General features: G+C 46.7%; 1 protein-coding gene across 4 annotated transcripts in view; it reads left to right on the forward strand.

Annotated features, from left to right (window-relative positions):
* Positions 1-1,143: 1,143 nt before the first annotated feature.
* The window catches only part of TMEM131L (transmembrane 131 like), a 159,751-nt gene continuing 142,787 nt past the window's right edge, over positions 1,144-18,107 (forward strand). For 3 of the 4 annotated variants that reach the window (XM_029235129.1, XM_029235132.1, XM_029235130.1), the window contains exons 1-3: positions 1,144-1,267; positions 1,935-2,005; positions 11,014-11,057. In XM_029235129.1, the coding sequence (XP_029090962.1) occupies positions 1,144-1,267; positions 1,935-2,005; positions 11,014-11,057 (239 nt within the window). Of the gene's footprint in view, positions 1,268-1,761; positions 1,843-1,934; positions 2,006-11,013; positions 11,058-18,107 lie in introns of those variants that run through there. The other variant, XM_029235131.1, reaches the window with a different exon arrangement.

Genomic DNA, 18,107 nt, shown 5'->3' on the forward strand with positions numbered 1-18,107 from the left:
CTCTTCATTCTACATGGCTCGTATTCTCTGAATTTCATACAAGCTACTCTGGAAGCAGCAAATTAAAAATATCTTAAGATTGCCAGTACTTCCAGGTCGCGCAAATAGATCCCTTAAAAAACCTTGCTCCTGATACCACTGGTAAAAGCATGATATTAACTTAAAAGAGATCTCAGATCTTAGACGTACTTTTTAGTTATAGGCATCAAAAAATGTATTTCCAAGTATCACTTATATTACCCCGTGAATGTCAGAGATAGCAACTCACCACATCCTTGACCCCAACCAGGTTTCAGAAGAGGCTGACTAAATTTTGCAATAGGAATCCGAAAGGAGTGTGTGCAGGGTCTTTAAAGCTCTAAACCCCCTAGGAAGAGGCTTCCCCACCTGTCACAAACTGGACCGTCTCCACAGAAGTTGCCGGGCCCACCACCGCCACGCGGCGCTGAGGTCAGCCTCTCGCGTCTTGGGAGAGCTCTTTTTAATTCTAAATTACAGACTTTGCAGCCACCGGATATCCTCGCTGCAGAACTGGCAGTAGCCATGTGGCAGCACTCGCCTTTCCTGACAACCACTGCATCATTTCCACTAATACCCTGTCTGGGGCCTCTTGCTGGGCGACTCCTCATTTCCACCTCCCACCGCCGCCCCTGCCCCTGTGGGTAATAACCCGATCGTGGCCAGCGTGCCCAAACAAAGCGGAAACCACCCCAAAGTTCTTGGCGATAGTGGCCCGGGAGCCCCTCCCGCCAGCTCTCGGCGCCCCTGTCACGCCCGCGGAACGTGCCCGGGCCCCGCAGCCTCGTGGGGGCGTAGCCGCAGGGCGCCGCGGGGAGGGCCCGCAGCCATGTGCTCCGAGCCGGGCGGGGCGGCGGCTGCGGCCTTCGCATTGTCCACGTTCCCCGCGCCCCGCCGCGCTCCGTCCCTCCCTATCTGTGGCGCACACGCGCGGAGCAAGCGGCGCGCCCGAGGCTGGCCTGCAGCAGCTGCGGCGGCGGCGGCGGCGGCGGCGGGGGCGGAGGCGACGCGGCGCGGGGAGGGGCGGGGCAGGCGGCGCGGGGGCGGGCCCGGGGCGAGGAGGCCGGGGCGCCAGCTAGCGAGAGGCAAGCGCGGCGAGCAGCGCAGAGGAGCGCGAGCAGCAGCATGGCGGGGCTCCGACGCCCGCAGCCGGGCTGCTACTGCCTCACCGCCGCGGCCGTGAACCTCCTGCTGGGCGTCTTCCAGGTTCTCCTGCCCTGCTGTCGCCCGGGAGGGGCTCAGGGACAAGGTCAGCCTGGCGCCGCTCCGCTGGCTTCTCTCTCCACCCCGCCCCCCCTTGCTTTTGGGGGAACTGCTGAAAGCTATGAGAGGGCGAGGGGAGGAACGGGAAAGGAGGAAGGAAAGCGGTTGCAATTCCGGGCTGGTACCCATTGCTCACCGCGGCGTCCCCTCCGGCACCCTCCGCCCCCCGCCAACAGAAAGCTGGGAAGTCGCGGGGCTCGGGGACCGCGGCGCGGACCGCTAGCCGCGCGCGCCTCGGAGCCTTTGTGCGCGGGCCCCGGGCGCCCTGGGCGCAGCCCCCGCTTTGTGTGGCGCGCGCTGGGGCCCCGCCGCGGCCCGGCTTCCTGCAGCTTTGTTCCCTGGCCGCCCGGGCCGTGTCCCGCACACGCCCGTCTCAGCTGCTGCGGGATGCGGAGCGCAGGGTCCCGCGGGGTGGCCTCTCCTCTCCGTCCCCCCAGCGCTAGAGCCCCCGAGCCCGCACGTCTGAGGGGCCACCGGCTCGCACCCCGTCCATTGTGTTCCGATCTTCGGCTCGCTCCTCGGGTGGCCTCCGCTTCTAGAAGGGAAGGGAGGCTTGTTTTGGTGAGGCGGGTGCACGGGGGGACAGTCGGGAAACAGGAAGCGTTTTTTTTCCGTGCATTAAAAACGCGGTGTGTTTTTTGGTGTTGGTGCAGCGATCGAGCCCTTGCCGAACGTGGTGGAGCTGTGGCAGGCGGAGGAAGGGGAACTCCTGCTGCCCACTCAGGTGAGGACGGGCAGGTGACGGGGCGGCTGCGCGGGTGCAAGGGAGGAGAGGCCCGGAGGCCGCCGGCCCCCACGGCGGCACCGGCGCTCGGGCCACTTTGCAAGGCAAATAAACGGTCGGGCCCAGCCTGAACACCTGGCCACGGTGGCCTGCCCGGCCTCCTCCCGTGCCATGTGACAGGGCGTGAGTCACGCCGGCCCCAAGTTCAGGAGGTGGGAGCCGAGGCCACCTCAGCAGGGCCGCTGCCGGCGGCGGCGGTGCAGAGGGGAAGGGCGGGCCCCTCGGCCGCCTGTGGTCCGGGGTGGGCGAGGGACCCGTGCCTGATCTCTGCGTGAGCCGTCCTGTGTGCCTGAGGACCACGGGAGGATGGAATATTGATTTCAGAAATGTTAGAGAGTGGTCCTTTGCCGTTAGCGTTAAGTAGCTTTGGGATGAAGATGTGACTTTAAAGGATTGTAATCTTGGGTTTTGTCCAAGTGCCTTTAATTTGTGTTAGAATACACCCTCTTGTTAATAACTTGAATTTCAGGTTTCGTATCCCCCCCCCCGTGTGATGTAATGATTGCATGTGGAAAAATCATTACTAATGATTTGTTGGGAATCTGGCATCCTCAGATTTACCGCTTCAGTAGAGTACTGCAAAGCCTTTGTGTTTAAGAGTTAACTTTAAGGAGAATTTCTCATTGACTGCAGATGTACACATTTAAATATAATGTTGTTGACTGTTTCTCATCAGCGACAGTAGTGACCCCAAATGCATGTTTTGGGTGGGTGGGGGGTGGTTTGAATTGTAAGGGACTACTCAGATCGTGTGCCAGTAACTTTTAAGATGTTCATTACTTCTCACATTGGTGGCAGCACTTAATTCTGTGTTGTCTCTTGTGGCTGTTTAGAAAACAGGATGTGTAGCTATCACTTCACTGGCGAGGCTGTGCAGTTTTACGTTTCAGTGTTCTTCCTCGTATGTGGAGCATTTAGAGGGCTGGTTTTGAGATATTTGGAATATTCATCTTAACCAGGGCTAACGAATAACAGCTTCAAGGTGGAGAGGTGATCTTTTTAGAAGAAAAATGCACTGGACCTTCCCTGAAGGCCAGCAGGCTGGAAGGGACCAGTCCTTGGAGGAAAAGCCCCATCAGGATGGGGAGCGGATAGTCCGTCCTTCTCTTAAAAGTTTATTCCTAAATAGATTTCTTCCCCCTGATTGTAAAGGGCAGATGTGTAGTGTTACAAAAATGCAGAAAGATGAAAAGAACGAAATAGAAATCACTCAACTCCTGCTGAGAGAACCATGCTGAACATTTGGCATATTGACTTTTCACAGATGCCGTATAGTCATATTTGTGTATATCAGAGTTTTCAGCAGAGATGTTAGTGACATTTTGGGGCTGGAGAATTCTTTCTTGTGGGGGGCTGTCCTGGGAGCATCTCTGCCTCTTACCCGCTAGATGCCAGTGGCAGTCACTCCTCCCTCCCCGCAAGTTGTGACAGCTAAAAATGTCTCCAGACCTTGCCAGATGTCCCTGGGGAGCAGAACTGCCCCGGTTGAGAAGCACTGGTGTATATCTATACATTTTTGCATTTTTACTCAATTGTACCCTCTACCTCTTCCTGGTTAGTGTAGGAAGCCAACCCAGACTGAAAGGAAAGGAAATGATAGACTTTCATTTGTTACAGCATTAGTCGAAGGCTCAGTCTCTGTGCTCAGAGATGGAAATGTCAAAGCCCCTGATATGATGAATGATTTTACTTATAGGCTCAAAAGTGATCTGATGTAAATCTTAATTTCTGGTTTTGTTTATATGTATAATACAGTTTGTTTTGGTAAACAACGTTAGAATTTTAGAAGCTGTTCTCTGGAATACTCACTATAGAAGCATTTATAACTAAGCTCATTTAATCGAAGCTATAATGAAAGTGAAACTGATATTCAAAATCATTTTCTAAATACTCCATCTATATGTGTATTTTTTAGAGACTGTTTTACCCTACATGTACCTCGGTGGGGGGTGAGGATAGATATGGGTCTGTCTGTCTATATTTATCTAAGCTGCATATCTATCTAAACTGCACGTGTGTGTGTGTGTGTGTGTGTGTGTGTGTGTGTGTGTAAACTGCAGAGAGTTCTGAAGAGAGTTATTTTTAGGGAATTCTTTTCAAAGTATTTTGAATTTTTTCAGAAAAAGTTCCCTCATGTGTGTCAGGGAGTCTGTTGAAAAGAGAATATTTATAGGTGTTATGTAAATTTGCGGGTTTTCTGCCTACTTTGTAAGTTGGGTTCCTTTCAGGAAGACTTAATAGATGGCTTCAGAAGTGAAGATTTGTCAATGATCAGTGAAACAGGAGCGTCCGAAGATGTGGCATTAAAAAATTGAATACTAACATTTATACAGTTATCTATTTTGGACATGTTTTCTATAGATTGGGCCTTTTTCTTTTCTTTTTTTTTTTTTTTTTTTCTTTTGCGGTACGCGGGCCTCTCACTGTTGTGGCCTCTCCCGTTGCGGAGCACAGGCTCTGGACGCGCAAGCTCGGCGGCCATGGCTCACGGGCCTAGCCGCTCCGCGGCACGCGGGATCTTCCCGGACCGGGGCACGAACCCGTGTCCCCTGCATCGGCAGGTGGACTCTCAACCACTGCGCCACCAGGGAAGCCCTCTTTTTCTTTTTTTAATGGGTCTCTTAAGTGACCAAGAACTTGAATAATGCACCATTAGTAAAACCAGATATAATAATTGAATTGTTATAAACTGCCAGCCTTATAAATCCCTCTGGCTGGGCTTCCAGGATTTGACTCAGGGCTCCATCGCTTTCCACCTCTCTGTCCTAGGTTTCTTCATCTGCAAAATGGGGTTAATAGTGGTGCCAATCTCAGAGAATTTTGTGAGGATTGAGTGCCTTGAATTTAGTAAGCGCATAATATAGGTTACCTGTTTTTTTGGCAGTATCTCATCTGACCCCTAGATTTGGTCACTGGAGAGCGTGGAACAGCTTTTCTGCTTTGAAGGGGCTGAACTAGTGCAGATAACTCAGTACTATCATGTGCCCAGCAGTTGCATAGATAAGTTACATTATTCATATCTTTTTGTTATACACTCTTTTATGTTGTAAAATATTTTGGTCTAAGAACATTAAAACTTGATCCATGGTGATAATGAGAAGGAAGAAAAAAACATGTAATTTTATTCTTAGATTTACAGGATTTTTCTTCTCTGACTCTACTTCATTCATGCTTCACCGCACTGACTCCAGAGTGGTGATGTTATAGAAGCCAAACAAATGTTTTCGTCAAATGTTTTACTGTCAAGAAGTGATTGCCTGTGTGCAAGGTACTGCTTTGTGCACCTTCTTACTCCGCCTTCAAGGTCAGAAACTTCCATGACCCCCTGTGGCCCTCGGGGCCTTTTGCAGTGTGACCTTGTCTGCAGCCCCGCTCAGTCTTCTGGGACACTCGCCTGCCCCTTGACCGTGCAGGCCCAACATGGATCTGTTGAATGAAAGCACGAATGCGATTGCCCTGCCGTTTGTCCGAGATCAGTCCTTCCTGACCCCTAGCTTGGCCGTGGCACTGTCTCCATTTCTCCTCCCCTTTGAGTTTCTCTAGTGTCTGGATTTTTTCCTTTGTCTTGTATGTGCCTTGTTGCCCTAACTGGGCTCCCCTTAAGAGGGTTTGGGCATCTACGCTTGGGTGCCCCATTGTGGCCACGATGTTGTGCGTGCAGTAGGCCTTCAGGGGTTCTTCCTGGTGGAGGAGAGGCCGTGCTGAGTGTCTTGAACAGTTCCCCTATTCATGAAGTTAGCCACTCCTGAAGATGGCAGGTGGAATGCCTTAGGCGTCGAGTTCCTATTACTGTTTAATAATCACATTTCTGTATCAGTTCTAGGAGCAAGAAGGGCAATCTACAGTTTGTTCATTTAGTCCATTCAGACTTTACTGGGGTGAGAAGCCTCACCCCTAAGGGCCGTGGTTGGGTTTGGGACGTGGACATTGGTGCCGAGTAGGAGCTGTTTCCTGATGCAGAAGCATGTTGGTCTGGGATGGGATGGTGAGGCTGTGCGATCCTGGCCTTGTTAGTCCATCGAGCAAACAGCTGGCCCGAGCCTGACCCCGATAGGCCCCTGCGGTACAGTGATGAATAAGAATGTTTCTGCCTTGAAAAATCCCGCATCTTGTTTATTTTGCTCACTTAAGCCTGAGCGTGTAGATATCAGAAATTGGTAGAAAGTGAACCAGGAAGTGGCACAATGAGTATCTCAGGTACCCTGTGAGGTAATAGTCTCTCGCCCCAGGCTGGGAAGCATTGACTAGCATTTGGAAATCTTTTTGTCATAGAAATTTCTTTTTGGTTGAATCAAATTCCACTATTAACATAGAAAAATAATAACCAACATGGGTTGAATACTACTGGCATTGTTTAGCCCTTTACGAGTCTTAATTCATATTAAGATCCTGAAAGCTATGAAGTATTGTGAGCTGATTTCAGATGAGGAAATTGAGGCACACAGAGGGTAAGTAACTTGCCCAAGGCGATAAGAACACGCACGGCAGTGGTGGGATTTGAACCCAAGAGGAGTTTAGCTCCAGAGCCCAAGCTTTTGGCCACTTTGCTACTGTATGAGTTTTAGCACAGTCTGACCAGGAAAGTAGTATGGTGGTGATAAGGTGCCTGTGTCTGAGAGAAGTAATTTCATGTTATGTTTTGAATTAGGAAGGTTTGCTTAATGAAACTTTTGTTTTTAATTAATTAATTTATTTATTTTTGGCTGCACTGGGTCTTTGTTGCTGCGCGCGGGCTTTCTCTAGTTGTGGCGAGAGGGGGCTACTGTTCACTGCAGTGCATGGGCTTCTCATTGCGGTGGCTTCTCTTGTTGCAGAGCACGGGCTCTAGGCGCGCGGGCTTCAGTAGTTGTGGAACATGAGTTTAGTTGCTCCGCAGCATGAGGGATCTTCCCAGACCAGGGCTCGAACCTGTGTCCCCTGCATCGGCAGGCGGATTCTTAACCACTGCACCGCCAGAGAAGTCCAAATGAAGTTTTAAAAATAGTTTTATCTGGGCTTCCCTGGTGACGCAGTGGTTGAGAGTCCGCCTGCCGATGTAGGGGACACGGGTTCGTGCCCCGGTCCGGGAAGATCCCACATGCCGCGGGGCGGCTGGGCCTGTGAGCCATGGCCGCTGAGCCTGCGCGTCCGGAGCCTGTGCTCCGCAGCGGGAGAGGCCACAGCAGTGAGAGGCCCGCGTAAAAAGTTATATCTACTGGTATTTAACATTTTTTTATTGGAAAAATTTTTATTGAGCTATTATTCACATAAAGTATTATATTAATTTCAGGTGTACAGCATAATAATTCTATATTTGGAGCTTTGCAAAATAATCACCACAATAAGTCTAGTTAAGATCCATTACCATACAGAGTTACAAAAATTTTTTTTTCTAGTGATGAGAACTTTTAAGATTTACTCTCAAAAAAAAAAAAAAAGATCTACTCTCATAGCAAATTTCAAATAATGCAGTACAGTATTATTAACTGTAGTCACTATGCTGCATATTACATCCCCCATGCCTTAGTTATTTTATAAATGGAAGTTGGTACATTCTGACACCCTTCATCCATTTTGCCCACTCCCCACCTCTGCCTCTGGGGACTACCAATCTGTTCTCTGTATCTGTGGACTTGGTGTTCTGTTTTGTTTTGTTTAAGATTCCACAAGTAAGTGAGGTCATATGGTATTTGTCTTTCTCTGTGTGAATTATTTCACTTAGCATAATGCCCTCCGAGTCTATTCATGTTGTCACAGATGGCAAGATTTCATTCTTTTTTATAGCTGAGTAATATTCCAGTGTACATACATATCACGTCTTCTTTATCCATTCATCTATCAGTGGACACTTAGGTTGCTTCTGTGTGTTGGCTATTATAAATAATGCTGCAGTGAACATAGGTGTATATGTATCTTTTCAAGTTAGTGTTTCAGGTTTCTTTGGATAAATACCCAGAGGTGGAATTGCTGGGTCATATGGTAGTTCTATTTTTAATTTTTTGAGGAACCTCTGTACTGTTTGCTATAGTGGCTGCCCCAGATTACAATCCCACCAGCAGTGCATGAGGGCTGCCTTTTCTCCACATCCTTACCGACCTTTGTTATCTTTTGTCTTTTTGATGATAGCCATGTCACAGGTGTGGGGCGATACCCACTAGTGTTTACGAAACACCTAGACTGTGCTTAGCCCGGCAGACGTTTATGGAGCATGTACTGTGGGCTGAGCACTGTTTTAAGCACTGGGGATGTCATGGGAACCAAAAAAGAAAATCTCTGCCCTTGTGGAGCTGGCAGTTTAGTGGAGGCATATAGATAATAAGTAAGAAATAGACTAAGCGATAAGTTACGCAGTTTGTTAGAAGGGCATCAATGCTATATGGTGGCAGATTGGAGGAAGATGTGGGTGATGGGAGTTTTACTTCAAGAGGTCAAGGTAGGTCTCTTTGAGGAGGCCTGTATTTGGTATTTGAGCCAGCCCCTGAAAGCTGTGAGAGAATTAGAATAGCTAGCAAGGTCCGGAGGGACTGCCAAGAGGGAGTGGGGAGAAATTACGGGGTTTGGTCCCCGCCCTTTGAGAGCTCGGTGTTGTTGGGGTTGGGGAGATAACGCTGGATCCAAGTGCTGAAATGTAGGAACGGAGAGGAGGGAGAGAGGAGCAGTGTGTATTGGAGGGTCTGTTAAGGCTTTGGGGAGGGAGTGGCCGCTTAGAGACCTGCATTAGCCCAGAGCCTCACAGGGGAGGTGTGTTTTATGCTTTGAATGGGAGCCAGAGCCCTGCTGAAGTGTGGCTGTAGAGATTGGGATGGGTGTCTCAAGGTCAAGTGACGGTTGCTCAATTCCAGGTTCAGGAGCTTGGAGGTTGGTTCTTGAGCAGAGATTAACACGGTGACCTTGACTGCTGGGTCCGTAAGTAACGACTGATGTTGAAAAAGATTGGTCTCACAGTGGCACACAGGCTGGGTTGAAGGCAGCAATCTTTAAAAAAAAAATTTTTTTTAATTGGGATGTAATTGATGTACAATATTAGATAAATTTTGGGCATACAACATAGTGATTCACAATTTTTAAAGGTTACCTCCACTTATAGTTATTATAAAATATTGGCTATATTCCCTGTGCTGTGCAGTATATCTTTGTAGCTTATTTATTTTATACACAGTAGTTTGTGTCTCTTAGTCCCCTACCCCTATCTCGCCTCTCCCCCTGGTGACTACTCGTTCTCTATATCGGTAAGTCTGTTTCTTTTTTGTTTCATTCACTAGTTCGGTGTATTTTTTTAGATTCCACATGTAAGTGATATAATATAGTATTTGTTTTTCTCTGTCTGATTTCTTTCATTAAGAATAATACCCTCCAGGTCTATCCATGTTGCTGCAAATGGCAAAATTTCATTCTTTTTATGGCTGAGCAGTAGTCCAGTGTGTGTGTGTGTGTGTGTGTGTGTGTGTGTGTGTGTGTGTATATCACATCTTCGTTATCAGCTCATCTGTTGATGGGCACTTGGGCTGCGTCCGTATCTTGGCTACTGGGAATAGTGCTGCTGTGACCATTGGGGCGCATGTATCTTTTCGATTTAGTGTTCTTGTTTTTTTTTCAGATATATACCCAGGAGTGGAATTGCTAGGTCATATGGTAGCTCTATTTTTAGTTTTTTGAGAAACCTCTGTACTGTTTTCCACCGTGGCTGCACCAGTTTACATTCCTGCCAGCAGTGGATGAGGGTTCCCTGTTCTCCACCTCCTGGAAAGGCGGCAGTCTTAAACAGAGTGAAAAGCCCGTCAACAGTGGTAGTGCAGGCCCGGGGTGCTGATGGCTTGGGCCGATTTGCTGGCAGGAGGGATGGAGAAGGACAGGTCTGAGCTGTATTTCTGATGAGTGGGTAGATCTTCATGCTTGGAGGTGACAGCAGGAGAGCAGTGTAGGACGACCCTCAGGTTTGCCCAGGGGCAGGGAGTGTGATGGCCTCTTTGACACAAGGGGGCCCTTCCCTTGGCAGGGAAGTTGAGAAGTCTGGTGTCGTTGTTTCTGGGGAGACAGTGTGTAGAGCCTGGAGGTGTTTGGCGGTGGGGCCGCAGCTGTGGGTTAAGTGGTCCTGCACGTACTGTGGGGTCTGACCTAACCTGCCTGAGCCTTGGCTCCTGTGGGAAGGTTGGTGTTTATCTCCATGTGTGATGGTGTGAGAAGCTGGGGCTGCAGATGGGGATTGGGGCCCTGTGGCTCCAAGAGTGGGTTAACAGTCAGAGGGTGTTAGTGAAGCGGGGTCTGGGCCCAGGAGGATGGGGGTCAGGGCGACCAGGAGAGCCTCGGGATGGGGGCGCTGGAGGCACAGGAAGGGTGGGTGTTTCCGCAGCCAGCGGTGCAGCTTCGGGAGAGGATAGAGCCGTGCCAAGAGCACGGGTGCCGGGCAAGCGCCGAGGCGGCATTTAATTGGATCGGCCCTTTTGCTTCTGTTGCAAACACCTCTTTTTAACCACCTGGTATTTGGCTTCTGGTCACAGTGTGGCATGGTAGGTCTCAGAGAAGATTTTGGAAGTGCATTTGAGTGAGATATTTATGCCACTTCTAAGTCAAAATCTATCAGGTGCTCATTTAGGGCATTCTTGATGTTTGGGGATTTTAATTATCGTTAAATTTTATCTTGTGCGATTAACCGTAAACACCAAAAAAAGGCTCTTGGAGAGAGGAGTGATGTCAAACCAATTTTGAGACTGTGTTTCGGTGGCGATTTTAAACAGGTAGGATGTTTACTTACAGTGAACATCTAAGGGATCACTTGGGAGTTTCTGGCTTTCAGTGGTGCCATTCTAGTGTCATTGTTTTTTTCAAAAAGTATTTATTGAGTGCCTGCTGTTTACCAGGCACTGTTATAGACAAGCTCACCACCCCTGTGGGATTTGAAGAACTTTTTGTGTTTTGGTAAATTTTGTGTTTCTTTGAAACAACTGTTAAAGCCTGTTCTCTCTCAATAGGGTGATTCTGAAGACGATATGGAGGAACAGTCTCGAGAACAGAGGTAAGGAAAAAAATGGGAGCAAATCCACGCTAAGTTTCTCTGCCCACTTTGGATGCTGTCTGAAGTCTTGGGATATGTCTGTGTTTGTGTATTTAACATTATCTGTGATATACCTTTCTCTTTGGCATTTGGGGTATCTATACTCTCTAATAATGAATATGGCTTTGTTTTAAAATAAGGTTGCACAGAAAGCTGTTAAAACATGCCCCCCCCAACTTCACTTTCCCATGGCATGCATACACCATCCTGTTTACGGACATCTGTTGAGCATCAGGCAGTGTGCTGGGTGCTGGACGTAAAACACTGAACGAGACCTGTTTGCGTGTAGTAGGGAAGTCAGACGTTACTGTAAACAAAACAAAATAGTTATGCTTGCAATAGGAACTATCAAGAATTCAGTTGCTGTGGTAGAGAATAAGGAGATGGATAGCATGCTTAGGTGGTTGGAGGTGACGTTTGAGCTGAAGTCTGGAGGCTGTGTGGGAGCAGCCAGGCGGCAAGCAGAGGGAATGGCAGGTGCAAGGGGCCTGTGGTGGGAAGCCCTGCTGGCAATCCAGGGACGTGGAGAAGGCCAGTGTGGTGTCGTAGGATAGTGAGATGAGCTAGGACCTTAGAAGCCATAGTGAGGAGGTTCGGTTTTAATTTCTTTAAGTGTAGGATGAGTTGTTAAAAGATTTTAAGCAGGGGCCAGCAAATCAAAAGATGTAAATTACATTTTTTAAGGGAATGCTTTGGTCGCGGGGCACTCTTGGTTAGTTGTTGTCAGACTGAGGTATCTGGTCCCTTGGAGGTGCCTGAAGACTCTAAGTGGTACCTGGGCGTGGGGATAACTTTCAGAGAATCAGCTTCTAGATCCCCAGCATCCACATATTCTCCTAAAACTGATCTGTCTGAGGTCACAAGTTCTCCTTTTCCACCTCTTCTTTCGCAGTCTCACTTCTCCACTTTGCCAAACAAAAGCAGACCTCTCTCCGGGCCCCGATCCTGCTTTGTGCTTCATCTTGGGCAGAGGGACAATTTGAAGTATTGGTATTGGTTAGGAGAAAGTGATTTAATTCTAGATGATGAATTCATTAGTAACTTTGGTGGTTTTCAAATCTTTACTCTCTATAATATTGAAGGAGAATCCAATCTAATTGTCAGTTGTTAGACCATCAAAAAGTGATTTGTGGATAAAATGCTGAGGGAGTGTAGAGCGTATGGGGTCAGTGCTGTAACAAATCTCCTTCCATTCACATCTATTTATGTGAACAAGCTTTCTCAGTGTTTACATTACAAAAAAAAAAAAGGGACAAGGAAAATAAGATTAAATTGATGCTAATTAACCCTGTCTCATTCTAGCAGTAATAGTCATATAAACCAATTGAGGGGAAAAAGTTCCATAAATCTCATTAAAGGATGCATTTGCAATAAAATTTGAACTCTTATGTTTAATTAACTATCAAAATTTGTTAGATCAGTTGTGTGCTAATAAAAATTATGATAATTCAGAAGAAAAAATTTGACACTTAGACCCTGTGGTCACAGGATATTTAAAAAACCCCTAGATCTCAATTTATACCCATAGTTTTGTTGAAAAAGGCTTTGAACATAAAGCTATATTAGGTTAAAATTCTTTGAGGGAATATCCAGCAATACAGGAATGCCTATCCGTATATTTTTTAAAATGAATAATGATGGATATCATTATATAGTATTCAGATTCCTTTGAATATATTTTAAAAAGTGAGTTTTATTAAAAATGCCAATATTTATAATAGGCCAGAAATTGCATTCTTTGCAAACATTCAAATTCATAGTATAACATAAAAAATTTTTTTTTCTCCTTGACTTACATGTATTTTTTTTTTTTAAGTGAAGTATAGTTGACTTACAGTGTGTTAATTTCTGCTGTACAGCAAAGTGATTCAGTAGTACAGCATTTTGAATGTTGGGATTACTTAAATATACGGGGCAGATTTCAAAGTTTGTCACAATCCTATCTGAGTGTCTGGGAGCAAAAAGAGCTGAGAAATGCTGACGCTGGTGCCTGCTGAAGGTGGTGCGGACAGAGGCACGTGGAAGGTTCTGAGATGAATTTGGGTTGACTCAGTTGTGGAGAGTGAGAGAAAGAGGAACCATGGAGGGCTGCTCGGATTTGGCTGGAGCATCTGGGGTGACGATGACGGTGATGGGAAAGGTCTAGCGAGAGGGCAGTCAGGAGCTCTCCTTGGTTGTTCTAGGAATCTCAGGCTTGATGGGACACATCCTGTCCCGGGAAGATGCGGGTAGGCAGTTGAGGTGAGTGTGGAGCTAGGAAGGCAGGGCTGCATCTCCAGGGGCATTGTCCTGTGTGCCTTTGCATTGGTTTTCCTCTTTCAGAGGTGTACTTCTCTTCTTTCTTATTAATTAGAACTAGTTTCTATTCACCCATTTCCTGTCACAATTAAAGGTGTGAAGTAGATTTTATCCTTCGCGCTCTTTTTTTTTCTTTAATATTATTTATTTGGTTGCACCGGGTCTTAGTTGTGGCTCGTGGGCTCCTTAGTTGCAGTGTACATGTGGGATCTAGTTCCCTGACCAGGAATCGAACCCGGGCCCCCTGCATCGGGAGCATGGAGTCTTATCCACCGCACCATGAGGGAAGTCTCCTTCGTGCTCTTTTGACACAGACGACCAGAGTGAGGATGTAGAGGTGAGGGGGAATTGAGTCAGTGGCTTTCAAACTTTTGGACAGTGACTCAGATGAAAGACACATTTTATATCATGATTACTTATTACCCACAGGCAGTATATGTGGATGTATGAATATGTACACGTGTGTTTATTTATTTATTTATAAAATAGCGCTTACCTTTGCTGCCTGTGGTGTACTGTATTTTCTATTTTCATTTTTTAAAAATTGTGGCAAAATATACATAACAGTTACCATTGTAGCCACTTTTAAGTGTGCAGTTCTGTGGCATTAAGTACATTCACATTGTTGTGTAGCCGTCACAACCACGGAACTTTTCTATTTCATTTTCTTTTGTTAAAAAAATGCTGGTTGCCACTACTGAATTGATTTCAAAACTCACAGTTTGGTCCACCCTGATTTATATGTTTTAATCTTCTCAATATCAAATATTCCAGTGTTTTGCTTTTATTTTATCCCTAGTCCCTTTCCTCTTAGCTGGACTTCCAAGCCTCTTGGGTTTTTTTTTGTTGTCGTTGTTGAGGTTTTTTGCCTTTTGTGTAAAGATGATGATGAAGATTGGATGCTGCAACCAGAAAACCTTTGTGTCCATTTTCTGAAAATGTAGCTTCTGGTGTTCTCTCTGAGTCTAATGAATGAATTCTCTCTGAGTCTAATGAATGAATTCTCTGATGTCCTGTGATGGCTCAGTCAGTCACCTAAGTACTTACTGTTCATTTACCTTCTACTGTGCAGTTGGGATTTTTAAAAAATGAAGATTTTAATACCTTCAAAGCTCATAGAATCTCTTGCTACTTTTAAATTAGGCCTTTTGCTTTAGCATAGATTTAGATTTACGGAAAAGCTGTAAAGATGGTACAGAGAATTCCCACTTACCCTTCACACAGTTTACCCCAGTGTTAATGCCTTATGTTACTGTGGTACATGGGTCACAACTAAGAAACCAACATGTGTACATTACGGTGAACTAAACTCCACACTTTATTCGGATTTCCCTGGTTTTTCCCTAATGTTCTCTTATCCAGGAGACCACATTTAGTTGTCATGTCTCAGGACCCTCTTGGTTGTGAGAGTTTGTCAGACTTCCCTTGTTTTCGAAACCGTGGCAGTTCTGAGGAGTTCATCCTTCAATTTGGGGTTGTCTGAGGTTTTTTCTCATGGTTAGATCGAGGTTATGGGTTTGGGGGAGGAAGGCCGCAGTTATAAGTTGCCATTCTCCTCATATATCAAGGGTATCGACTGTCAGCGTGACTTAACACTTTGATGCTGATCATGACCACCTGGCTGAGGTACTGTTAGCTCTCTCCACTAAAGTTCCTCTTTTCTTACCTTTTTCCATACTACACTCTTTGGAGGGAAGTCATTAAGTGGAATAAGCTCCACCTCCATAAATTATTTAGAATTCCTCTGTATGGAAGAGGTCTGTTCTCTCTCATTTATTGCTTTATTCAGTTATTTATTTACGTCATGGATATTTATTTCATACTTTGGGTTATAGGCCAAGACTAGGTTTGCCCTAAATGCCATTTATTCTTAACCTTATTTATGAAGTCATTAGTATCTCCTTACACGTTTTTCAAACATTTTTGTGATTTTCATTTTAATTACTACCCTGCTACGCTAACCTTAATGATATTAAGGTGAACTTGAAGTCAGCACAGGCAGCACATATGAATTCCACAAAACGAATGCTCTGTCTCTGAGAGAACCCATGTAGAGGAACAGCTACTAACTTGGGAAATAGATTTGATCGTAAAACAGAGTCTCAGTACGTCCTAGGAAAAGTGTAATCCTAGGAAAAGTGTCAGTGGCACTGACCTCTGTCACTGGAGAGAGTCTGGGCAGTGAAGGGGACTCTGTGTTTCCCCCCAGCCTGGCCAAGGCGGGGTCCTGGCTGGACCACTGTAGATTCTGGGGCGCAGGGTTCTAGAGCAGCTTGCCTGTGATCTCAAACAGAGTTTGGAAAGCTTTTAGGGTAATTGGCCTCATTGAAGATTTTGTTTATACTATCTTGACTCCATCTTCTGTGAATGCTATGTAATTGTACTTGGTTGAATGCCAGAAAAGCAGTATTTGAAAAACGTTCTCCCCTCTCTCCTCTCCATCCTCATTTTTCTCTTGGGTGTTCTCACATATCAGCAGTAATCTGTTCCTCTGCTGAGAAAGAAAGATTGCTGTTGGGGATTCAGTGAGGGGAGCAAAGGAGAGTGAGCTGATTGCAGCTCTTCCTAGAGGTGACACTCTCTGGGAAGCTGGTCTGACTCTCTGGACGCATCTCCAAAAGGCCTTTTTGGGGTATATTTGTTAGAATGTGAAAAGTTTAAGCGTTGGCAAAGTATGAATAGTATATTAACTCTGCTTTTAAAATGGTTAGGTAAAAATCGTAAATACTGACTGGCCAGGGGGTGTCTGTGGAAGGTTTTTTTTTAATGTACTTTTATCTGATTGGTAGCGGCAGCAACATGTGTTCTCCTGAAACCGTTTTCGTCAGAACATGAAGAAAATCTCGTTAACCTTTCAGCAACATACTGAAAGTTGTAATTGCAGACAGAAGCGACTTAATCTTCAGGGAGCTTCCTTCTGGCAGTGAGTTATCTCAGAGCCCCCATGGGGAAGGGAACGACTTTCCACTTTTATTTGTTTCTCTTCAGAAATCGAAAGTTGTGTTTTTAGCACAACGTTGACGTTCCTTACGTGTTGATAGGATCGGGCATTTTTATTTATTTATTTATTTATTTATTTTTTGCGGTACGCGGGCCTCTCACTGTTGTGGCCTCTCTCGTTGCGGAGCACAGGCTCCGGATGCGCAGGCTCAGCGGCCATGGCTCACGGGCCCAGCCGCTCCGCGGCATGTGGGATCTTCCCGAACCGGGGCACGAACCCGTGTCCCCTGCATCGGCAGGCGGACTCTCAACCACTGCGCCACCAGGGAAGCCCGAATCGGGCATTTTTAACCTGAACTTGCCTCCCCAGGGCTGCATCCTGGATGCTCCTCTCTTCCCATCTGTCATTTCCCTGGGTGATGGCGCCTGCTCTCTTGGGTTTTTAAAGAGAGAGAAGGAACTTGAACTCGGTGGTACCTTCTGCCCAGGGGTTGCACCTGTGCAGTTGCCCAGCGAGCTCTCCTCTGCTTTCCGGTGCCGCCCAGTCAGTGTGTCCTGAACTGAGCTCCTGGGCTCAGTCCCCTCAGGTTCCCGGCCTCTCCCACGGCCCTCCCCGACCCCCCCCTTCGGCTGCTCCCCTGCCATAGCCCGGCCCCCACTGCTGGCCGGTGCCCCCCACCCCCCGTGCATTCATTTGCATAAGTCAGAAATCAGGACGCCCCTCGCCTCCTCTCATAGACCTCGTCCCCAGCGGGTCACCAGGTCTGGCTGCATCTTCTTCACATGGTCTCCTGCCTTGGTTTTACAGCTACCCCAGTCTGTTCTCCAGGTTCCTACCCAAGTGATGTATCTAAAGCATGTGCATCCTTGCTCGTCATTCCTCTTACAAGCAGTCTTACCTTCTGAGCATGGCACAGAGGCCACCTCTCCAGCCTCGCTTCCCCTCATGAACGGCCTCTCTCCCTCTCTCTTTGCCGAGACGCTCTTCTCTTCCCTGGCACACCTCTCACCTGACTAACTCCTTCCGTCCTGCTCCACACGCACCATGGCAGTTCTGCCGGCCCGGACGTTCACTCCTCTGTTTAAAATTGCCTTTCTCCGGATGCCCACCCACCTGTCTGAGTCTCAGTCAGCTGACCCCCCGGCACCTAACCCACTACCTAACACCTAGGAGAGGAGGTGCTAAATGAAGCGATGCACCCTCCTGTTTTTAAGTCTTTTAAATTGATTGCTTGTCATGCTTCACTTGCTCTTCATATCCAAGCACACAAACCATATTTGCCATTGAAACCACAGTACTGGTACTAGGATCAGGGGTTGTAGTTTTTAAATTGGGTTACTGCAGTTGGCGTGTTTTTAACGAGAATGGGTTATTAGCTGTATCTGTGTGTGCCCTGTGGAACCTTCTACAGGGTCATGTGGCCCCAAGAGGGGTGCAGTGAATGCATTCAGTCATGGTCTTTGTGGTCCTGACAGTGTGAAATGAATTTCCTTTGACTGTAATAGGGCTCATAATTTAGGTGTTGGCCTTAGAATACAAGCTTTTAAACAGGGTTCTTGGTATATATTAAATTTGTTAACCCACAAAACCCCTTTCAGATTTTTTTGGGTTGTGAAATTTCTAGCAAACCTTTTGACACTTATATAATTAGTTAACCCTCAATTGAAATCAATTAGAAAAATAGTATAATAGGATCAGAATCTTAATTCTGATTTTCACTGAAATTTTTACTTTTCCTGGATATATTTTTTTTACATACTCTGGAGTGATTA

Source organism: Monodon monoceros, unplaced genomic scaffold, assembly GCF_005190385.1.
Source record: "Monodon monoceros isolate NGI ecotype Baffin Bay Population unplaced genomic scaffold, NGI_Narwhal_1 Super_Scaffold_20, whole genome shotgun sequence".
Classification (NCBI taxonomy): Eukaryota; Metazoa; Chordata; class Mammalia; order Artiodactyla; family Monodontidae; genus Monodon; species Monodon monoceros.